General features: G+C 35.6%; 1 protein-coding gene across 5 annotated transcripts in view; it reads right to left on the minus strand.

Moving 5' to 3' along the window:
* Positions 1-26,176, minus strand: part of LOC121739023 (collagen alpha-1(XVIII) chain-like) — a 77,561-nt gene that overhangs the window by 32,235 nt on the left and 19,150 nt on the right. For all 5 annotated transcript variants that reach the window (XM_042131331.1, XM_042131329.1, XM_042131330.1 and 2 more), the window contains exons 2-3: positions 5,407-5,453; positions 2,593-3,137 (exon numbers count right to left, since the gene is read on the minus strand). In XM_042131331.1, the coding sequence (XP_041987265.1) occupies positions 2,593-3,137; positions 5,407-5,453 (592 nt within the window). The remainder of the gene's footprint in view (positions 1-2,592; positions 3,138-5,406; positions 5,454-26,176) is intronic.

Here is a 26,176-nt window from a genome sequence, read left to right on the forward strand (position 1 = left end):
TGAAATCTGACATTTGACAGATTTCAATCCCGCGTTCCATATAAATTTATGCCACGCAGCGCCTCGCCTCGCCTCGTCGCGTTGCGGTCTAATTGACCCACGCATGACACGACGTATGCCGCGTATGCTTTGCTTCTGAATGTCAAATTTCATTTTAGATTTCTAATTTCCCTATCAAAATCGAATGCAATTTCGTGAACTAAACATACTCGCCAAACGCTAAAATCTAAACTAAACATACAGTTCGCGAACTACCAAATATAACTCATTGGCAACAGGAAACGGGGAGCGTTAGTATAATGAAGTCAGATTTAATATTGGGGTTAGGGTACATTAGCACTCGCTATGAAATTGTATTTAGCGGCTTGTAGTTCCCTTCCTTCACTGTAAATCACGGGGTTGCGGAAATTAGAACAACAATACGTTAACTATAAATTGTAGGCAACATTTCTATTTTATCTTCAAACATATTATGTAATACAGTGCTGGACTGTAATAATTTAGTCACGGAAATGTATGTTTTACTATCAACGCCACTCAATCCGTCCAAAGTCTCTTTCAATACACAATAAAATATCACAGATGACACTACATATTATTTTAAGAGATGGAAAAAACACGTAAAAATGGTGCATTTAAATACCTAGCCTAATAATAATTATAAATTAAATAAAAATAAATAAAATATCCTTTATTGCTGTGTTTACTAACTACACTACATAAAATATAATACTTACTAAATTCATTTATATACTATTTTTTTAACATACACTTATTACTTGTTACTACTAATACTAATTATTGGTACTTAAATAACAATAGGAATAACTTTTCCGTACATTTTTCCGGTATAAAAAGTATCCTATGTCCTTTCCCGGGACTCAAAGTATCTCCATACCGAATTTTAGCAAAATCGGTTCAGCGGTTTGGGCGTGATGAGGTAACAGACAGACAGACACACTTTCGCATTTATAATATTAGCTGTTAGTAAAAAAGTATCCTATGTCCTTCGCCGGGACTCAAATTATCTCCATACCAAATTTCAACAAAATCGATTCAGCGGTTTGGGCGTGAAGAGGTAATACACAGACAGACAGACACACTTTCGCATTTATAATATTATACAGTCTGTCAAGAAAGTGAAAAAATTAAAAAGTGGCAACATCGTAGTGTCATCCCCTTCAAAGCAATCTGAGAAAAAAGGGATGACAATACGATGTTGCCACTTATTAATTTCTTCACTTTCTTGACAGACAGTAGCTGTTAGTAATTATTTTGAAAGTGCGTCTGTCTATTTGTTATCTCTTTACGATTAACGAGAGGATCAAACGATTTACGTGACATAATATGGTATGGAGATACTTTGAAAGACGGGCAGGTATTTTTGTGCAAAGGAGTTACGGATAACGGACGTCACTAGGCCCACAAATTAATTATTTTACTACCTAAAAGTTATTTTGTTTAAAACATTTCATACTTAACCCTAGAAACCTAATCTACGTCCGCGAGGCGTACACGAAATCAAAATATTATATCGTTTGTATCTTTCTAATGATTGAAGATTGTGCACTCTTAGGCCAACTCAGTGGAAGCCAGGAATTAGCATACGATGTCCTTAACGTGAAAATAAGTTCCGCCATTTTTGATATATCGAAGGATTGCACGCCTGCGAGACGTATGTTTAGGCTAAGACTGAAAATACTTTTAAATCATATTCGTGTGAAGTACACACGCCCTAATCCGGCGGACCCAAACGGCTTTGAGGCGATCTAGGTAATCTACTTAATCTTTTCCCTCGGCGTCTCTACGATTTCAAACCTTATGAAGTCATAATAAAGTTTCTGTGAGTGGCAGAATTACTCTGAATGAACCGGGTAACACGATTTTCTTTTATACTAAACAGAAAACACCATGCAGATATTTATGTACTAGATATTTAAGGGAATCCTTAAAATGGCGAAGACAATAATAATAATTGTAAAGTTCGACGACCTCTGTGGCTCAATTGGTTGAGTGTGTGGCAGCTCAAGCCGGGGGTCGCGTGTTCGAATCCCGCCGACGTGACGGAACAAAAAGTTTTCAATGTTCCCGGGTCTGGATGTGTATTAAATATGTGTATGATATAATAAAAATCTTAAATATATTATGTATGGTATAAAAGTATTATATAAAACACAAGTCCTTCAGGTACTTAGCACGGGGCCAGACTGACGCGGTGTGAAGCGTCCAATAGATATTAATTATTATTATTAAAGAAATTATAAAATTTGGCAAAAACTAATTACGGCTATTACACAGAAAAACGTGATTTTTTATATAAAGGTAGCTTTCGTGATTAACATAACCTAAACTATAACTTCAATACCTGAGCAAGACACTGAGTAGTTATTATAAGATTTGAATGCTATTAGGATAATGTTATAACCTTTTAGAATGAACCAGTCCGTATATTTGGTTCACAACTAATAGCAAATTTAGAAAAAATAGTAATTGCTGTTGAGTAACGCAAGTCCAGAAGGTCATCATTTCAAATTGAAATCCATTAATACTGAAATTACTATTTATAAATGAAACAAAATAAATGGGACTCACCTTGAACAACTCCGAATCGTTCTCGTGTGATTTTCCAACAAAAAGTACAGCCTCGTGCAGAAAAGCGACTTCTTTGATTGGTGGATCCAGCGGTTCCTTATCTTTTTCATCAAATTCACAATTCTTTACCATACTAACACTATCTTCTTCGACGTGAAAAGCGAACCTCACCCATTCTCGGTCTTTTTCGCTTAATACGTATTCGAATGCGATCGAAATACCATTGACGAAATTTAGCTCAATACCCATCAGCTCTTCGCCGGCTGGCAAAAACTTCAAGGACAGGTACAAGGACTCATCGTCTGCATCAGCATTCTTGATCAAGAAGAGAGTTCCTGAATCTTTCGTTATTTCTACGTTTGCGTAGATTTCGAAGGGTGTTTTTAGTGTCCTCAAAGGTTCAGATTCCGATAGTTTGTCTAGTTTCATCGATAGTACTTTGTCGTTTATTATCCTGTATGCTTCTTTATCTGGCCCATCGACATGTTCTATATTTTCAATTGAATTGTTGTCCAGAATGTCTACTAGGAGGTTATATTTCATTGCTGAAACAATATGATAAAGATCAATAATTTTTATAATCATTTTGATTGCAGACGCATTGGGTCAGTTTGTGATGCATCGATGCGAAGCATTTTTAAATGACTCATTCAAAAATTTACTTTATTAACAGCACAAGGTGATACATATTGAATTGACAGACTTGCCACTTCTCGGGCTGGTTATTCCAGAATGGCTCATTTAAAATACGTCGCAACGTCTCGTCACGTTGAAATACGAGTATAAATAGGACATTAGCTTTGTCCACACTGTGCCTTTTTCTGTTCGTCAAGGGCATGCGTTATAGCGCAGTCAACAGCGAACGTGAGACATGCCCGCGACGCATGCCCTCTGACCGTATCCAAAACTTCAAAAATGACAATAGTGGCGTTGCGTTCCTTGATGCATTCAATTATTGAATGCGCTAATATGAAAGTTGATGACGAAAATTGACGAAAAAGATGAAAGTGCACAGTGTGGACATAGCTAATGTCATTTTTGTAGTCTTAGATACGTTCAGAGGGCATGCGTCGCGGGCATGCCTCACGTTCGCTGTTGACTGCGCTATAACGCATGCCCTTGACGACAGAAAAAGGCACAGTGTGGACAAAGCTAATAGTAAATATTACGCTAAGGTCGGAGCAGAGAGGGCTACTAGCACATAAAATAAAATATAATCTGCAGCCTTATTCCCGAAACTGATATTAAACCACTGACCTCCATTATACAAGTACGCTGGACTGTTTTATGTGCCTATTTGAAGCGGAATCAGCGCCCCCAATGCGGGGGAAGAGAACTAAATCTGACGTAACTTGCATGGCTGCTTAATCGCTGTTGGTTGTAGAAACTAGTATTAGTTCCAAGTACTCCCGCTACTGATATCAGCGCCAATATAGTGACTTTCGAACGTCATTTTAGGTCATATTTAGTTCTCTTCCCCCGCATTGGGGGCGCTGATTCCAAACAAAATCGCTGTCATTTTAAAGGGTATCATAAGTCTAGCGTATCTTGTATTTAATGGAGATCAGTGTATCAAACTAATGTCAGATTTTTGACACTTTAGACATCTAAAATATGAAGAACGTCAAAATCTAAAATATGTGTGTCAAAAATCTGATATCAGATTGATATCAGTTTCGGGCTGCTAACCAAAATCAGAGCCAAAATCATGTTGCGCGCGTCATATTAAAATATTGACAAAAATGTTGTCGAACGTCGATTCGATTTTGTTTACTGTATAATATGCTGGTACTTGCTGTATAGCGTAAAAACATTGGACTATATCCTATTTTAATACTTTCTTGAGTGTTACCATAATAGTGATTGTAAAGTCTAATAGATTTATAGCACCTATAGCTACGACCTTTAGTGTATTATTCCTTATTTAGTTAATCGTAGTTTTGTTTCACTTAGCCCCAATACAATGGGCTTTAACAACTGTTTTAACACGAACGTGCTATCTCTAACTATTTGTCAAAGCCCAGGTTTAAGAAATAAACGCGTTAGTGAGATTCTATCTGTTAGGTGATGAACACACAATGAAACACAAAAATAATAGATATTTTGAAAAGTTGACGAAATTATACGAATATTTTTAGTATCGTCACGTCGAAACATAATTATATTGCACTCTTATTTTTTTGCTAAAAATTAAAATCATGACTTGTGTTGACTATAATTTAGGTATTTATAATTCATAAAATACGTTATTTTATTCATCTATTGAATTAGCAGTCTCTTCAAAGCTTAGATGTTTAAGAAGACGGTATATAAACTCTACGAAAAGTTATAAAGGTTTACGGGTTAAATTAAACTCTACGTACACGTAATTATCGCTAAATACGTAATACCTATTTTAAGAACAATTTAATAAAAAGGAGCGTGTTATAAAAATGCAGGTTAGTGGCATTTACACAGAAATAACTTAATATTTCTACACTAACCTTTAAACACACCCTTATATTAGAGCAGCTGTTTTAACTAATCTTGATCGTAGCTAATGGCATCGGTCACGGTACGTTTTTTGTAAGTTGATTGCGATTTTGATACTTGTATATAAAGAGGTGGTAATTTATAGAGCTTCTTATAACACTATGGCTTCATTTTGCATGCACCAAGTCATTATTATAACCTACTTTTTGAGTCATTGCAATTTTCAAAAGGAAATTTTATGTAGCAATATTGCCCGCAACTTTGTTTACGCAGAAAGCATTATACGTGTCATCGTTTGTTTATCTTAAACATATTGTTAATATTATAAGCAAGTTAACTTACGTGGTTCACTCCCGTATATTTTGACAACGTGTAATCCAAGGAGACATCTGAAACAAGAAATATCAAGTTAAATAACTTCCATATAATGGATATTAATGACTTAAAACGAAGTGGTAATGACTTAAATGCTCTATTCATTAACTTCATATTGTAGTAAAGGGTTCTCGTAAAATGCTTAGGAAGGTAAAGGCACAGATAAACCAATCGTTGCGCCAATATTTGCTAAACATTTTACCTCAAAGATAATATAATTTTTGTGCTTACACGGCATCCAATGTATTAATAAATAGTATGTAACAAAGTGCTAATTCTTTTACACTACGGATTTTCATGAGGATTTTTATTAGATACGATGACTGAAATTTCAAGAGGAATTATGTATAAACAGTATAATACATGCATAATAAAGTATAACTTATATGCCAAAGCAACTAGGTCAGCTAGTATAATCTGTATAATATTTTGACCGGACTGTGGCAAATTATAACAAGCCTTTTACGAATGGAAATGGATTGAAAATAATTGCTTTTTACGTACAATAATGGAAAATGGCAATTCGTTTGGCCGGAATAATTTTGCGGATCCGATTAGTGGATACATCCTTGTAATTTTATTACCGACGCAGGGGAAATCTCATATTGTATTAATCTTTCAGCTATAATTGGATTCTAGAACCTTCTAGCCTCAAAGAGTTGATAAGCCGCTAAACGCATTCAATCTTTATGAGTTGAATTTTGATTGAAAATCTTATGGAAAGTTATATAAAAAGATACAAACAAAACATGAAACTACTGAATTATTAGGATATATCGCTGGCCCCGGGCAACAAAGCGGTAAACGCCGGTTACGCCCTTTTTAATGTTATTTGATTTTTGGCCTCTCTGAGTATTAGTCTATAACCCCTATTTATTTCATATTTTTAAAATAATATTTTCGGTATAATAAATGACAAAAACTTTATTGAATCGAAAATTCTCTTACGACTAAAACTGTATTCTTGCATTACTCTATGAAACATAACTAAAAAAACCGGTGGAGATACGATACAACTAAGCTTTCGCTGTAAGATTCCCCAGAAGAACGGAGTAATCGGCTGGTAAGCTCGAAATCTAAAGCGAAAAATACGTCGTATTATGTTCTTACAGCCGTAAGTCTCAAGCGGTTTGGTGTTTTTATAAAGTCAATAAACAATGTTACAATTGAAACAATATCGCTTATTAGTTATATTATACTTTTTTCAATTATTTGAATATTTTTTTATACTATTACAATTATTGTGATATGGTCAAATAATTAAAAAAAATTAACTTTCATATGAGACATCACACATTTGTTTTGAACCACTGTACGCTGCACTATAAACAAAATAGCTTATTTTGTCTCTCCTGAACAAAACTATTTTTGATATTACGCATTTATTGCCCGGGCCAGCGATATATTATTATTGCAATGTTTTCATGCAAGCGACAGCACCAGTAAAAAACGTATTGTTTGACGTTTGGCAACGTTTTTGTCAATCTTTACATAATATTATAAAACTAAGTCGCTTTTTTTCCCTCATGTCCCTTAATTTGTTCCCTTTAATCTTTAAAACTAAGCAACGTATTTTGATGATTCTTTCAGAAAAAACGGGGGAAATTATTTGAAAGGGCTTATCTCGCAAACTATTGGAGCAATTTTTATGTTATTTAGCACCGATAAGAAGTAGACCACGTGAAGGATCATAGGCGATCGATTTTAATATTTTTTTCAGTGGCTATATATTTTATACCCTTGCGACGCCGGGGCCGGTCGCTAGTATTCTGATATAATACGTGTGCAACATGTCGGATTTTGGTCGGATTATTTACCTATTAAAGTGTCGGCCAAGAATACTGTCACGCCACTCTACTCGATAGGTGCAAATTATAAACAAGCCCTAACACTAACGAGAACTTAATAAGATGAAACAAAACACTTCCTACTACAAAATCACGAATATCTGAATTCAGAAATCAAACTAAATTGATTGTGTACGCAAAATGAATAGCTTAATCAAATAATACATGATTTAATAGAGTCGTGTTTTGCATATCAAATGAGCTTTGCATACGTGATGTTACCTGAGTATTTTCTGATTGCCGCTTTCTCAACAAATATTGGTTCATTAAGACATCTTGGATGAGAATTGTCATAATCCCCAACGATAAATTAAAGGCCCTTCTTTGGCTGTGATGAACCAATAACCTCGTTATATTATAAATGCGAAAGTATGTCTGTCTGTTACCGCTTCAAGCCCAAGCCCCTGAACCGATTTTGCTGTTTGGTATGGAGATACTGTATCGTTTTATCCCGGAAAAACGTGCGGTTCCCGCGCGATAAACTAATTTGACCCGACCGAGTTGCGGACGTCATATCGTAAGATATATTGCACATAATATCAGTACGAGGACATTTTATGTAGTTTTAGCACCTTGTTCATGACTCATGAGCTAACTGTGATGTCGACAAACGTTATTTGATACTGAATTCCTAATGAGATTACAGTTGATTTATTGATTACTTAATAAAACCAATGATTGTCCCGGCAAACGTTTCTTTGCCATATAAAGTATTTCGCCCATATTATGTGAGTGTGACTAAATAAGTATGTCACCGTCGTCCATCGCTATCCCGTCGCACAAACAATGGTCGCCGTCAGTCTCGAGTTGTAATAATTTACTATTATTTATTCAACAAATGCACTTATCAATATAAAAAGTACCCAGTAGCCGATTCTCAGACCCACTGAATATGCATAATATAAAATTTGTTTAAAATCAGTAAAGCCGTTTCGGAGGACTATACGGCCTAACACGAGAATTTTATATATAAAAATATTATTCGGTACTATTAGGTACTCATTATAAACATGCTTTTCATCCCGGATAAATTGTACATTTTTTCGGGATAAAAAGCATTATTATGTTCTTTCCTGAGACATAAACTATCTCCATACCAAAATCTGAAAAAAATACAGACGTTCTAACTTCTAGAAATTCTTTAAAGAAATTCTAACATACATACAAACTCAAACTCAAAACTTTTTTATTCAGAATAAATTATTGCAAATATTCTCTGAACGTCTAGACGTTCGCATTAATTTTATCATATAAATATTAAGGAAACGTAACTCCCTCCGTTTTGAATTTGGTTCCTTTTCCCACACTAAAATATGGCAATATCTGGCAATATCAACGAAACACCAACACTCAAATTAACGAAATAAAGGCGTAAGTGACATTAATTGTTACTTCTATATTTACATAAAATTGTGTACCCAATACATGCATAATGTATCACTCCCTTACTTGTTACTCTTCCTTAGTTTTCATTATTCGTAGATGTATGTTGATGTTCATCAATGGTCAGAAGCTGGTAACACCTAAGACCTCTGACCTCAGCGTTTTGCCACGTTGTTGCCACTTTTAGTTGTCAATTTTGCAACAAACAACACGTATGTGTCATCCAAATGGAATCCATTTAGAAATCAATTTGTTACAGCCACAAATCATTTGAAAATAGTTTTTGTTGTTTACGTTATAACCCAAGAGCCAGCCAGGATTTCATCATTTTATTAAAGCTGAGTTTTCCTGTATTATGACTACCATAGTGGTACATAAGAATCACCAGAAACTATGGAGATTCGCTCGTGGTAACTTTAGAAGGTATCCTTCTGAAAATTCACCTTCGATAAAGTATAAAATAAATTATTTTATTTTTTTCTAGGATAACTGTATAGGAATCTCTTCTTCCGCTGCCGTACATTTTTGAGAGTTGCTTCCTACAGCCAGACACTTCTAAACTTTGAGATGGCCTGTATATTGTATAAGTCTAGCTGTCGCTGGCTCTTGGACTATTATAATAGTTTCTATACATTTTTACGGATTTTGTGGGAAACGTATTGAAGCTGTGTAATACTAGATTCTCTGTGGTTTTTGTGTCTACATTATACATTATGTAACTTATTTAATATAAAAGTATCCCGTAAAACCGTAAAATATTGCCACAAAATTGTATAGAGAACCCTTAAATATTATTTTTATTCTGTTTTCAGAAATTTTTGTTATATCGACAACAGATAGACACAATCTGTAAAAATTTCAGAAGTCTAACTAAAGCGGTTCTTGAGATTCAGCCTGGAGACAGACAGACGCACAGACAACGAAGTTTTAGTAATAGGGTTCCGTTTTTACCCTTTGGGTACGGTGCCCTGAAAATAAAATATTTGCTTTTAAAAAATTGAGCTTCACTCTTTATCAAGGGACCTTCAGAATTGGATACCTCGACCTAGAGTAACCGCAATCGAAACTCTGTTGCTGGTCGTTCTTACCGCTATTATTTAGGGGTCATTTACAAGCCAACTTTTATAAAAGGACGAAAAGCTGGCTGTCGCTAGTAACCGCCGCCGCTCTTGGGTTAAAGTTATGACACATCTGACCATTTATAGTCTATGGTGTGGTGACTTAACTTTATAGTTTATAGTACAGTCACTAGTCGTTAAGTTAGTTGTTGCAATTTAATTGCGTATTCTGTAAATGGTGAAAACACATAAAATTTATGATCTCAGAAATACTTTAAGTGGCTTAGTCAGATTTGTGTGAGAACAGAAGCTGGTTTATATGGCCAATAAATGAGATAATTCGAATAAAAAGCCTTTTAAAAGTTTTTATACTAAAATAAATTAATTCAAAAATCAAAAAACCCGACTGCAAAACAATTTTAACTAATCCATGTTTTAATTTGATAGAAGAAGAAAGTGGACTACAAAATGCAGTCGGAGGTATGTTGCATTAAGTTTAACATTTCTTAAATCATAAAATATACCTCCGACTGCATTTTATAATCCACTTTCATCTTCTACATTTTTCTATGTAGAATGACATACTTACAAGATACAATATACGCGCTAAAAACATAACCCTCCTGGCAGTCGGGTAAGCGAAGTCGTAAGCGTAAAGGATTGATAGGAATTAAAATCGTTTAGTGTGAAACAGATATAAGCACCTAGCTGCTTAAAATAAAAATAAAACATTTTCTTTTCATAATATTATTAAAATGTTTTATGTTTCTGAGATAATATAATCTGAGATAATAAGAAGGATCTCCATACTATTATTATAAATGTGTGAGTGTGTTTCTCTGTTACCTCTTCACGCCCAAACCACTAAACCGATATTTCTGAAATTTGGTATGCAGATACTTTGAGTCCTGGGGAAGGACATAGGATACTTTTTATCTCGGAAAAATGTACGGTCCCGGCGCCATAATCGAATTTTGTCGCAACGGTGTTGAGGGCGCCATCTAGCAGACGAATCATTTCACTACTCAGTACAAAAGGATACAAAATAACTCAACAGAATTATCACAAAATACACTGTTTACTTTAGATCCCCTTAATTGCTTCGCGTGCTGCATAGTCATTTATTATTCCAGAAATTTCGGCGATTTCATAAAAAAAAACTTTACAACATGCAAGTAAAATTTAATGTGATGAACTTTTATTATTTACTTACACTATCGCACGCGATCAAATGTGACAAAAGGCTTGTAAAAACTTATAAAAAGTTATGTAAGCTCCCCTCTTTTTTGTTTACAACCTTTATTTAAAACTAAAGAAATAATATATTGAGTGAGTAATATAACTAGTAAATCAACTTGTTACTTTATTCCAGCATTTTTAAATTAACAGCCTCACACGCAAAATGTATTCAGTATCCATACTAATATTATAAATATACAAATTGTGTCTGTCTCTTTATTACCTCTTAACGCCCAAACTTCTGAACTGATTTTGCTGAAATTTAGTATGGAGATACTTTGAGTCCCGAGAAAGGATATCTAAGGATACTTTTTATTCCGAAAAAATGTACGGTTGATGCGCGATAAACGGATTTTGGCACAACGGACTATTTGACTTGTAAATCAACTTACAACATTATTCCAGCACTTTTGAAATTAACTTCACACGAAACCGTCTTCATTGCGATATAAATCAATAAAATTAAACACGAAATCTCAACATGTCCGCCGTTTCGTTGAAATATAACGTAGATAACTTGGCAGACACTTCGTTGGAGACGCCAAATGGAACGGAATACATCAAATTCAATACAATTCTTCCAAACTGGCGAGATCGTTTGTAAGCAGGTCAGTTTTATTCACGACCTCTTGTGTGTCAGCAATTCACAAAGGCGAATAGAAGGAAAATGAGGTTTTGAGCGCTCGTTACTTATATACAGTAAAGTTACTTGCTGATGATTTTATTCGTTTTTCTATACAGAAATTTGTTGTATTGTTGTAATGAAACTAATCGCTAGAGGCTGATTTTTTTCAGATGGTGGCCTTTATAATTGATAGAGATTTATTTGATTTCTAAAATATAACAGTTAACGGAAATAATTGACGGGAAATAAAGATTCAGGAAGTATTCTGGGACTCCTTCCCGCCCGCAGCAATAAAAAAAATCTATTTAACGACCTCTGTGGCTTAGTGGTGAGCGCGTTGGTAGCTCAAGCCGGGAAATCCCGCCGACGGAACAAAAAGTTTTTCAAAGTTCCTGGGTCATGGATGTGTATTAAATATGTGTATCATATAATAAAAAATCTTAAATATATGTATAGTATAAAAAGTATTAAATATATATCCGTTGTCTGGTACCTGTAACACAAGTCCTTCAGGTACTTACCACGGGGCCAGACTGACGTGGTGTGAAGCGTCGATAGATAATTTAAAAACTATAACTAAAGGAATCGTACATGGTTTTTACCACTGTTGGGAATCGGCAGCAAAAATTAAACTTTGAAAATCGAATGATAGGATAGGTACCTTAATAATAATTAAAGACATGAGTGGATGAAGTGAACTTTATACAGTGTGTAACAAAAATAAGTGATAATACTTTAAGGTGTGCACGTGTTTCTTGTAGAGAGTTCACTATGAAAGTAGCAGCGCTGAAAGACGAAAACTTTTTTTCACTTTTGTATGGGCAAGGGTAAGTATGTAAAAAAAATTTGGTCTTTCCGCGCTGCTACTTTCACAGTGAACTCTCTACAAGGAACAAGTACACACCCTAAAGTATTATCACTTATTTTTGTTACACCCTGTATACATGAGAATAATTGACACAAATTTTTCCCTCATAATTTTAACAAACCTTGTAACTTATGTATCATCTGACTAATATAATTAAGATTTTATGTAAAATCCTCATTTTTTATTTCAAATAATTTTTGCAGTCCTAAAGCATCCATTTATGCAATAAAATTAAATTAAGAAATTTAAAAAAACCCCCGCCAAACAACTTTAAAAAGTAATGAAATAATATTAACTGCCTTTAAGTTCAAATAATTCCTAACTTGTGTAAAGTAATATTTTAGTCCATAATTGTTGTCAAGGTGTGTCGGGGGACCTACAACCTACAACCGCCAAGTCGCTGATTATCTCGATTCAGTTCGCTTAAACTTAAACTTGTTATGTGAAATCAAACATCTACATAAGCGGTCCCCCGACACACCTTAACAACAATTATGGACTAAAATATTACTTTACACAAGTTAGGAATTATTTGAACTTAAAGGCAGTTAATATTATTTCATTACTTTTTAAAGTTGTTTGGCGGGGGATTTTTTAAATTTCTTAATTTTATTATATTTCATACCTACTTTTTAAACTTGTGATGGTTTAAATAATGCAGAATAATTCCTATCAACACAATCATATTCTCATAATTACCATATTCTATCAATATCCTTTTCGATGAGACCGTTAATATGAGCCTAAACATGAAACCTCCACTTTGGGTTAATACTGATCTCGGTTCCTATAGAATCTAGGTGATGCTGCAGCAGCAGCATGTAAATATTTACTGTTTAGCTACTTCTTACTGGTTGCCGCAATTAAAATGAGCCCAAACACGAAACCTCTGCTTTAAGTTGGCGAGGAGTTGGATATCCTATTGATTACCAGGTGATGCTGCAGCACCAGGTCAACTTTCCATTATTATGTGAATATTGTATATTCACAAATGTCACGAACTAGAATGAAATATAAAACCCATCAAACGACTACAAGTTGCCAACGGCCTTTCATGGACCAGATAAACCCTGATTGTTCAGCACTGAACAGAATGATGATGATGAATTATATCTAAGAACACTGTCAATCATGTCAGCTTTCAAACAAAAAAAACTAGATCAAAATCGGTCCACCCGTTTGGATGCTACGATGCCACGGACAGATACACACACAGACAAACAGACAGACAGACAGACAGACAGACAGATAGACAGACAGACAGACAGACAGACATACAGACAGACAGACACGTCAAACTTAAAACACCCCTCTTTTTTGTCGGGGGCTAAAAAAGGGACATTTTCAAGTGTTACTTACCCACTTCATCCACTCACGTCTTCAATTAGTTACTATGTAAATCTTTACAAGACGTCCTAGATCTATCTATATCTAGATCTAAAGCATTTCTCATTAGTGTTATAGTCCCACATCAGATTCTGATGCTCGTTCAGCAAATGAACGTATTTCATTTTCCGTATCTTGGTGTGGATTTTTCCGGACCAATGCCCAGTCAAATTAAGATTTACTCAACACAATCTTGTTACGATGATTTTGTTTGCGAGCGCAGACATTTTGTTTATTGTGAGTACTAGGTCATATGCGTTGCTATTTCTATCGGCTTATGTTTATGTCGTGAATAAAGATCGTGTCTATAACATAGGCATCTTAGAATCCTTGAGGTCTATATCAGTTACGAATCTGACATCTTGTATAAAGTTAATCACTTATAATATTACTAGATGACACCCGCAACTCCGTTCCAAAATCGCACTGGAACCGTACATTTTTCCGGGATAAAAAGCATTATAATATTATGTCCTTTCCCGGGACTCAATGTATCTCAATACCAAATTTCAACAAAATCGATTAAACAATTTGAGCGTCAAGAGGTAACAGACAGACAGACACACTTTGGCATTTATAATAATAATAATAACTCCCACACCGGTTTCGGTGACGATGGCCGGTTTCATTGAAACCAGGCCAGCTACGCAGGAGTAATTTTTATAGTGCCCAAGTTTGTGCGCAGTACACAAGAACTCTCTCTTTTCCTTTCCTCTCATAACCCAGTAGGATGGAAGACCGACACGACCTGCGAGAGATCAAGCGCAGGACCAACTTTTTACATGCCCATCCGACGTATGAATCATCTTACTTGGACAATCAGGTGACCAGCCTGCATTGTCCTAACCAAACTTGGAGATAACATGTTTCCAACGCGGGAATCGAACCCACGACCTCCGAGTCGAGACTCGAGAGCCGCGATCTATACCACTAGACCACGTAGGCGTTGTCTAGTGGTATAATATTAAAGTATCGGTGACTTCAATGTGATTAACTACGATGACATGATCTTCATGAAATGACATGATGATAGTGTGTCATGATCTGTAAATGGATCGTAAACCAGTTAATTTCATGGTTCGCTTGCAAATTATAAGTGAATAATCGGTTAACGTTATGTTATTAGAGCCACGACAAGTCATGACTGGTTATTATAAGAATATAAAACTGGTTAATAACTTTATACCGCTATGTAACTGATGTCACACTTATTGAGCCACAAGGATTATAAAATGAATACGAAAAAAAACCCTTATTACCTTCCTCATCAGCAGTGGCCAGTTTCATGGAAACCGGCCCACGTATGAGTAATTTTATGATGTCCAAGTGTGTGCAGTGTGCGTAGGTATTACAAAAGGAAGAGAGAGAAAAGAAAGAAAGAGAGCCCCATAAAACCGTTATTGAATCTATTCTAATAATCGGGCGAAAGATCTTCAGGTCAGTTAGTAAGATGCAAGAGTGATAAATAAATCTTTTGTCGTTCTCGTTTTTGGCATAGTAGTTAGTACGGAAATCTGTCTGGATTACTTCACTGTCTTTGTATGTTAGGACATTGGCAAGCTGGTTTAATTAACGCTGGCACGAGTATAAATGAGGTTTAAATGAACCGGCATTTTGTTTTACAACTTCCTACATCGTAAAGAACAAAGTTTAATACAATAGTCACATTTTCTTCAAATAATATTATTACTTCGCGTGATCCCAATATATTTGTTAAACATTTTTGAGGTTTTTTACTTGAAGTAATAAATTTTGGAAAACCGTTTTGATGAAATCAGCACCAAGATATTTCAAAAGCTTACTAGCAGGGGTAAGAATATTATATAAATTGGTGTTAATTTTCCTAAAAATTTACAATAAAAAAATGACGGAGGCAAAATAACATTATGATTCAAAGATCGACGAGGGCCTTATGGCGTGGTGACTTATGCCACTAGTGGCGCAAACTTGTAAAGTATCACATATTAATAATTATTATTGTCAGCGGTTGCATACTTTGATAATCGCGCCTCCACAACAATGTCATCCGAATATCACAAGATTGTAACACCACGTTATACGTATGCGATGTCAAGCAGCTGTCATCCAAAATCACTCCATCGTTAGTTTTCATTTCGGCTTCATGCAAAAATAATAATTGGATTTATTAATAAGAGCTTCATCAATTTTTTGACGTAATACAGGGTGTAACAAAAACAAGTGATAATACTTTAGGGTGTGTACGTGTTCCTTGTAGAGAGTTCACTGTGAAAGTAGCAGCGCTGAAAGACCAAAATTTTTTTTCACTTTTGTATGGGGAAACTCGTGACGCTCGGGCTCTTGCCCATACAAAAGTGAAAAAAAAATATTCGTCTTTCAGAGCTGCTACTTTCACAGTGAACTCTCTACACGGAACATGTACACACCCTAAAGTATTATCACTAGTTTTTGTTACACACTGTATAAACTTCGCTATGGAAACTGGTATTTTGACTAGGGAGCCAAGTGTGTCTTGACTCTTGACTCTTGAGTGGCATTTTACAATATGTTGACATATAAATATTTCTGGGTAATACCAAATATTTCGTGATTCTACTTACCTTGTCTATAATGTATAGGTCTATGGTATTTGTCGGGTATTTCATACAGTCACATAAACCGCGATCGGCGTTCATTCTATTGTATTCCGAAGACCTTATAAAACAGGCGAAACTCAAATAAAGAAGTCATGACCGAATCGAAATAAAAATGTATGGTAAAAATTTACTACATTTTCCTTTCATAAAACTTGACAATAGCGACGATGGCAATAAAGTCTATATGAAGTTTCACATATTCGTACAGAGCTGAGAATGCGATAGATTTGACAGTCAATACGTATGAATTTGACAAACATTGTCACATTCAAGCAATTATTATTTATGTTACGTCTAGTGTTTTTAACTCAATTATTTGTTGAAATAAAAATAAGAATGGACCTAAAGCGTGCCCATGTATTTTTACATACATAATCGATGATAAAATATCATACATAACAATATAACAATTTTTCAAAGAGAAATGAGCAAATCCAGAAATCCTTCGTCAATTCTAGTAGAAAGTAATTTGAGCGATACTAACAGAATCATTAGGTAGCATACTGACCCAAAATTGTATGCTTTCTTGTAAATTGTCTTCGAAAGTTCCTCTCATATGCGGTTCCAACAAAATAAAGGAAACTATACCATGTGATTCTTTTATTTTGACATAGACGTTCTATCAGTAACTCCTTCAAATAACATGTGACCCCCGAACATATAACAGCCTTATATTATACAAGCACGCCTGATCGCATTGTCTACATTTCCATAGCTCTACATAAAATGCTTAGAGATTGGGATATTGGAGAGACATTAGTCTCGAATGGCGTTGGATGGAACTATAAAGGAACCTTTCAAGAAACTGATTTCAATCCGAGAATATGCCGTATGAATTTCTTAGCATAGAATGTATTTTTAACCCCGACGAGCAGAGCTGGTTGTCTTTAACAGCTCTACAAAACCCTATCGTGGCTGAAATCGAAGTGACGCCATCTTGTAAAATGTCACTAAATGTAGGTCCACACTCACTTTTGTCAAAGTCAAAAGTAAGTAATGATGTGGCCGAAATAAGAACGAAGTAAAAGTGTACATCAATGCACCCATGTCATGTCATCTGCATCTTAGTGCCACAATATTTTTGTAGTTTTGTAAAAAAATTGTGAGCTTTGGATGACTAAAAATTTGAGTTCGATAGATTACAAACATAATATTATGAAAACTGTCAGTGTATTCGGGTTTAAAATCTTTTGTTAGTTAACTTTCTTATTATTCCACGAATTTAACAATTTTACATTGACAGAAACATTTTATTTCCTGAAAAGTAGACGACACTTAAATTGATAATAATATTCTTACGTTGATGTTAAGATTATGCCAAACAATAATACACAATTCCGACTTGGCAAACGTTTATTTACTGGCGTCCTATTAATTACTACTGTGTCGCAATTTTCTGTGTATCACAGTGTAACCATAATGCATTAACTTCTGCAGACTGAAGTGGGCTCGGCTTTACGGCCGTGGAGATATATGCCGCTGTGCGAAATGGCGCTGTGACCACACGGGTGTAGCGTTTAGGACAATTTCCGGAAATTACATAGAGACTAAAGAGCATCCGGAAAGTTTCACGACACGCTCTATTCGGGGTAGGAGTGAAAATGCTTTTGAAACTGCTATAGCCATGTCAAAGTATCTTGGTATAATCCAAAACTTTTTAACTATCGATAATTATTTTGGAATTGTGAATTACTATACATTATCATCTCAAAATTCGTTAACATTTTAATTTGTAACTTCATGTCCCCTGGGGTCTTAGCTAATACGTTTATGACGACCAAATTCGGTAACAAAAATGATTCGATTGATGTATGGCGAACCGTCACTGCGCATATACAGGGTGTAACAAAAATAAGTGATAATAATTAAGGGTGTGTACGTGTATTTTTATAATTATTTCGTCATTATGATCAGCGAAAAATATTTTCCAATTTTATCAAAATAATATAGTTTCGCTTATCTCATCTACGTAACTATTCAATTAAACCTGCACCTTGATTCTGTTATTTTTATTTAATATTAAAAGATAATAAAACACTTTTGACAAAGTTTTGACAGTCTAGGTCTTAGAAAATAAAACTTTGTCGTTTAATGTCACACAAGTTCTGATTGGTCTAAACTTAAAAATAATTAAAGAAAATAGAGATTGTTCAATTTCTGAGAAAAAAAAAACAAATCTTTTCAAAATGTTTACGTGCTGACCTTCCATCGGTTCGGGATAAAACCCGGCGAGAAGAACTTGGCTTGTCAATTTGACGTTGTTAGTGGCGGCCGAAAAGGAAGATCTTCCGATCGAGCGAGATAGCATGCTCGGTCAGGCCGAAGCCCACTGACGTCATTTCAGACGTTGTATATATCTTGCCGTTCTACGTAACTTCGATAGCGCGATGCAGGAATGTTAGGCGAATTGTGGGTACCGCCACAGTATGATAGAATCCAAATCTGAATTGAAGCTTTATTTGTATTGGATTAAAATAGCAAAATTAAGATGCTTTAATTATATAAGTCAGTAGGTGCTTAAAATATAAATAACTAGATGACGCCCGCAACTCCGTTGCGCCAAAATTTGTTTATCGCGCGGAAACCGTACGTTTTTCCTGGATAAACTGTATCCTATGTCCTTTATACTCAAAATAATATTATCTCCATACCAAATTATAGTAAAATCGGTTCACACTTCAGCGACTTGAGCAGCGTAACAGAAATATATTATAGCATTGATTCGAGAATCAGGACTATTCAATATAATGCCAAATGATATGCAACCTACACTTCTTAATTATGAAAGCCATAGCGAATAATAAACGCATCTTAAACAAAATGTTATTTATTTCTGGAGCCGTACACAAATAACATTATATACGTGAAGTAAATTTCCAACTGTATGACTGTTCTGGCTGTGACACGCACTACCCTATTTATTCAGATAATATATCCACATTGAAATAGTCTTGAAGTTTTGTATCCATACCAGAGTAGACAGAATTAAAGAGTATGCAGACTTAGAACCATAAACCTACGACAGTATATATTAAGTCTATGCTTAGAACTGATGATGAAATTTTTAAATTTGACGTAATATTATGACGAAAATCGTCGCTAGGGTTGTTAACTTGTTACCTACGAATTTAAAACTATGACATATTCGCTGGACGTGTTCCTCCTTGGTCGTATTGTTGTTTGTGTTTTGGCAGATGCGATTAAAATAATTGTCAGAATCCAATTTTGAAATATTTATTTTAAATATTAAAAAATAAATTATATCAGCCAGCGCGAGGCACATTCCATTCATAATCCTAGTGAAACCCGACGAATTTGACAGATATTGAAACCTGTCCGTTTCTTTGCAGTCGAACTACTGGTAGTTATGTCTATTGTGGCCATACTATCTATAATAAGTAACTTTATAAAATATTATAAAATATGCGAAAGAGTCTGTCTGTCTCTCTGTCTGTTATCTGTTCACACTCAAACCGCTGAACCGATTTTGTTGGGCATGGAGATACTTTTTGTCCCGGAAAACTATCGTTCCCACGCGGATAACGAATTTAGGCAGATATCATTATAATATTATTATTATGTTTGTGTAAGGCATTCCTTGCTCACGGGTAAATACATCCCGGACCTTTGGAAGGCATGCGTGGGGCCGAAGCCAACGAGGCCCGTTACACTTAAGTATTATTATTATATTATATATCTACATTATACAATATCCCCCTTACTTAATAAACGCTGTATAAGCTTTGAATAGTTATGCAGGGTTTTGTCTTCTTCAATCCAATTAAAAATGTCGCTTGTGTGACAGGAACAAAACACTGTATAACATTTCAAAGCTTATACAACGTTTATTAGTAAGGGGGTAAACATACATAGTACATACATACTGGTCAAAATTATAACCCTTCTTTTTGCTTCGCTGTAGTCGGGTAAAAATAGCAAAATACGCTCATATTGTTTTTAAACTTTACTAGGTGACCCGGTAAACTTCGTATGACTTCCCTCCTGACATAATCCTTTCCCCGGAATTCCATGAATATTTCAAGACTTAAATAATCCAAATCGGTTTAGCCGTTCTCGAGTTTTTGGGAGACTAGATTCAAAATTCATTTTTATTTTGATGTTCGCAACTCCGTTCTGCCAAAATTCGTTTATCGCTCGTACGTGGGAGAGCCGTGCTTCTGCACGAATGGGCCGGCTCGACCGGAGAAATACCACGTTCTCACAGAAAACCGGCGTGAAACAGCGCTTGCGCTGTATTTCGCCGAGTGAGTGAGTTTAGCGGAAGCCCAATTCCCTTCCCTTCCCTTCCCATCCCTACCCTCCCCTATTACCCTATTCCCTCTTGAAAGGCCGGCAACGCACCTGCAGCCCTTCTGATGCTGCGAGTGTCCATGGGCGGCGGAATTTGCTTTCCATCAGGTGACCCGTTTGCTCGTTTGCCCCCTTATTTCATTAAAAAATCGCGCGGGAACCGTACAATTTTTGATATAAAAAGGATTTTAAGTCCTTTCCTGATAGTCAGGGAGCCCTAAAATATTTTTTTATTACTATCAAGCTAATTTTTGTGAGTAGCTTCATTTTGATAAGACAAACAACATTTTTATTTGCGAAAAATCTTGAAAGTGGTAGCTCTAACAGAGATAGAAAGGATTTCATACTTTGATTTGATGGTCCTAAAATATGGATTGTTCTATTTGTAGGACAATGTTACTCTTAAATTATATAACTATTAACCTACCAATATATAAAAAATCTGTTAGTTAGGGTTCCGTTTTAGGGTACCGTATCAACCAAGATTTGTTGATTACAGAACCCTAGAACGGAACCCTAACCAGCTGATTTTTTTGTATATTGGTAGATTAACAGCTATACTTATAATTTAAGAGTAGCATTTTCCTACAAATAGAACAATCCATATTTTAGGAACATCAAAACAAAGTATGAAATCCTTTCTATCTCTGTTAGAAAGGACTTTCAAGATTTTTCGCAGATGAAAATGTTGTTTGTCGTATCAAAATGAAGCTACTCACAAAATATTTCCTTGATAGTAATAAAAAAAAATATTCTAGAGCTCCCTGACTATGAGATTTACCACCGTACACAGAGACATTTAATTATGATTAACCTTCAATTTAATGAAGACTTTGACAGATAATGTATGGGGCTTATGTTGAAATTTGAATTAATTATATTTAATGTAATTAATGTTCCACTCTGCGTGCGGCGGTTAAAGTATCTACAACAGCAAAATTGGTTCACCGGTTTGTGCGTGAAAGGCAACAGACAGACAGACACACCTTTGGTAGTATATGATTAGTATGGATGCAAAAGAAGTACTTAGTTTTATGTTGACCTGTGCGGTCTTAGTTTACTTTCGGCGCACGCTCCACCATGTTTTATGTCGTGATGCCAAATTTTTTCGCTAACCGCAACTTGCATTCAAATTGCAAACTTATTATAATCGTGCAAAAAGTTGCGATGCATTCTGCTTGCCTTTTGGGTTTAGTTAAAAAATAATTGTTACTCATTTGAGTCTTCAAAAGTTCTTCTCTGTGGCTCACTGGGTGTGCGCTTTAGTAGCACAAGCCGTAGCAAAAGTATTCTATAATAAGTAGGTATCCTTGTGACACTCAAAGTATTTCCGTACCAAATTTTATCAAAATCGCTTCAGCAGTTTGGGCGTGAGTAGGTAACAGACAAACACACTTTCGAATTTATACCTATGGAAGCTTCACACCGCGTCAGTCTGCCCCCGTGCAGCTTAGTTCCTGAAGGACTTGTGTTACAGGTACCAGACAACGGAAATACATTAAATACTTTTATATTATACATAATATTACTATATTTAAGATTTTTATTATAATTATATGATACATATTATAATAAAAATTTGATGCACATCCATGACCCACGAATATTGAAAACTTTTTGTTCCGTCGGCGGGATTCGTACCCGCGTCCCACGACCCCCGTCTTAAGCCACCACACGCTCTTAACCATTAGCTTTGTCCACACTGTGCTTTTTTTGTTCATCAAGGGCATGCGTCATAACTTATAGCGCAGTCAACATCGCACGAGAGGCATGCCCGCGAAGCTATGACACTTTTCTTTCCAACGCGGATGGATTTTGACGCATTCAATTATTATTGAATATGCCAAACGAAAGTTGAATAAAAAGATGATGACGAAAATTGGAGATGAAATTGCATAGTGTGGATATAGCTATTGAGCCACTGACAGCTGGGTCGTCAATTTACAACATTAGTATGGAGTACTGATTACCGCACTTGAATGTTTGCTACCAGCCAACAACCATTCATCTTCAAAGTATTTATCACGTTAGTAAAATATGTAAACGACGATATTTATATGCGAAAACAAAACTGCATACAGCATAATGTTTATGCTAATCTTATTCCTTTGTTTAGGCGCCATATTTGTAACAACAAATGCGAAATATGTTTATCGGTTTGATCAATAACAATTTCGTTACTTTTTGATTTATTGAAACTTCAAAAAATGATCTGACTTGGAATTTATTTCACTTTAAAAAGTTGTAACATTTTGTGTCTTTTAATAACCCGTAGAAATAAACAAAGCGAGCGGACAAACATTAATTCTTAAAGTTAAGAATTTGTCTCCTGACCCAAAAAAATTTTTGTTGTTAATTTTGAATTCAGTCTTGTTCTAAGACATCTAAAGGACGTAATTACTACATTTATAACTTAACACGTATATTTGTGGGTTACTACTCGAATGTTTAACAGGGTCCATTAATATTTAATAATTATAATATTAGTATGGAATATGGATATGTAAGAGCTGAAAAGTTTTTACTGTATTGAATACTTTAACAATGTATTCATTCACAATAGACATTGAATGAACGTCATCTGATGTCATTCTCTTTACTTCAAGCCCGCCGTGAATAATATATGAATGTTAAAAATTCATAGTCCACACCACTTACATCACCCGCTAATGTATGTTAAACATGCCATTAATAGGTTTTGGAAGTCAAATCAAACTTGTCCAGAAACGCAGCGCAGCGAAGTGAATATTCGTGAATATTTGAAATGTTTATTTCAAACGCAGTAATAACAAAAATATATTGCGCCAAAAACTAAAAAAGAAATACATTGTACCTACAAATACATAAAAACTTAAAATGAACCTTTGAAAAGAAAGAATTTCCCAGGTCGTCCCCATCTGGAAGAGTACCCAGCAAGCTGACAGCATTGCTACGTTGGATGGCAATTGCTATCTGCTGTGCCAGGTAGCACCCGGCTCTGGGGTCTCGGGTGGCTTCGGTAAGCTTCTTAGATATCCCTCTAAAAAGCTTATGTATCCCGGACCCCATAATATTTCACTAATAACGTATTTCAGAAATAGCAAAATATTGATATCGTACTTCCAATTTATACGAAATATAGGAAACAATTTATAAGAAATTTGAAGATAAAACTAAAAACTTAAAAATTATGAGGAGAATCATAATAATATTATGGCATACGGTATATCCTGTTTTAAAAAGACTCTCCTCTATTATCTTATATCTTTAAACGAGCAATTCTTGTATATATATAATTGGAATCTCGGAATCGGCTCCAACGATTTTCATGAAATTTAGTATATAGGGGGTTTCGGGGGCGATAAATCGATCTAGCTAGGAATCATTTTTAGAAAATGTCATTTTATTCGTGTGTTATCGAATACCGAGCAAAGCTCGGTCAAATAGCTAGTATTGTTATTCACTCTAGATAGACACTCGTTAACCTGAGACAAAAATATGCCATTACTCATCGCAAAAATTCGCGCCTCTATAATGCATGGTTGTTGTTTCAATCTCAGAGCTTTGATCCTACATCCATACAAATATTATAAATGCGAATGTGTGCCTACCTGTTTCTTACCTCTTCAGGCCTAAACCGTTTAACCAATTTTGCTTAAATTAATTAAGGAGATACTTTAAGTCCAAGGAAAGGATATAGGATGCTTTTTATCCCGGAAAATGGGCGGTTCTCGCGTTGGCCGACGCGTTGGTCGGCGCGCTGGCCCAATGTGTAGAACGGGCGTTCGCGTGTTGGCGGTAGGTATTTCTCCCGTTCTACACAATGGGCCAGCGCACCGGCCAACGTGTCGGCCAATGTGTTTGCATAATATATGATTGCGGCTCTACACGATGGTATAGCGTGGGGAGGACGTAGTGGCGTAGGATGGCCAGCGCTGGCCGTGGAATGGCGGCGGTGTCAGTTTTTCGGTCGGACATCAAAGGATGATGGCCCAGCGATGGCGGTACGCCTCTACACGTTGGCGATACGACAGTCGGTGCCCGACCGCGCTCGAGTGAGGACGTTGTAATTCGTATTACAATTTACGAATTTTATTCAAAATGACGAGTACGTGATCTCATAATGAATGAAGCTATAATAATATGATAAAGGCGAAAGTTTGTATGGATGCATGGATGTTTGTTACTCTTTTATTCAAAAACTACTGAACGGATATTAATCAAAGCGCACGAAGTGCGCGGCTAAGTTCTAGCAGGCCGCGCGCATGCTGTGCACTATTTACTCGAACCGTTTCGACGCACTTTTGACCCCCTGTAGCTCAGTGCCTATTGCGAGTGCAAAGATGAAATTATACCTACGTAATTATGTGCTAGTACTTAAACAGTATACCAAATTTAATAGATATAGCTTCGGTAGATCTTGAAATATCTCCCCGTGAAAAGCTATTTTCATGGGGATATATTTTAGGATGAAAAGAAAAATGTGAAAATAGCTAATTTTGGCACTCACTCACTCACTGACCGGTAATCAAAACCTCTAGGCCACTTCCAATTGTCCTAGCGTTATGAAATTTGGCACACAGGTCGTGTGTTATATGTAGATTGACAAAAAAATTAGAAATTTAAGAAATCGGTCAAGCGTGAGTCGGTTCACTTACAAACCTTAGAGGCCACTTCCGATTGTCCTAGCGTTATGAAATTTGGCACGCAGGTCATGTAATTATGTGACTTATATATATATATATACAGTTTAATAAAAAAATGAGGAATTTGAGAAATCAGTCAAGCGTGAGTCGATTCATCTACGAACTTTAGATACCACTTCCAATTTTCCTAACGTAATGAAATTTGACACTCAGGTCGTGTGTTATAATATGTAGATTAATAAAAAAAATAAAAAACGTATAATTTCTTGAAAAAAGTATTGAAATTCCACCAAAAACATACCTGTTAAAATGTTATGATTTGTTGGGATGAAACTTTACAATAATAATTATAGCTTTTACATTATAAACATAACTTCCGACTTTTTAAAGATACAAGTTTGGGAGTTTCAGCGTTGTTTTAAGAACGGAAAGCATATTCATATTATGCTATTATTACATTCATCATTGTCATCATCATCACTACCATAAACCATTATTTTAATTTTAGTCTCGAAATAATTATTCGTAGAATTCAAGAGAAGGTTCATATTAGGAGGGAGGTGATACGAAGTTCACCGGGTCATCTGGTGAAGTCATAGCATAGCCATCGCATGCGCCATTCGATCACCCAGCGCTGGCCCATCTTGTAGAGCCGCTATTTTGTAGTGCCGACATTGCCGCAACAGAGTTGCGGGCGTCGTCTAGTCTTTTTTTTTTTTATGAAATAAGGGGGCAAACGAGCAAACGGGTCACCTGATGGAAAGCAACTTCCGTCGCCCA

Source organism: Aricia agestis, chromosome Z (assembly GCF_905147365.1).
Source record: "Aricia agestis chromosome Z, ilAriAges1.1, whole genome shotgun sequence".
In the NCBI taxonomy this organism is placed as follows: Eukaryota; Metazoa; Arthropoda; class Insecta; order Lepidoptera; family Lycaenidae; genus Aricia; species Aricia agestis.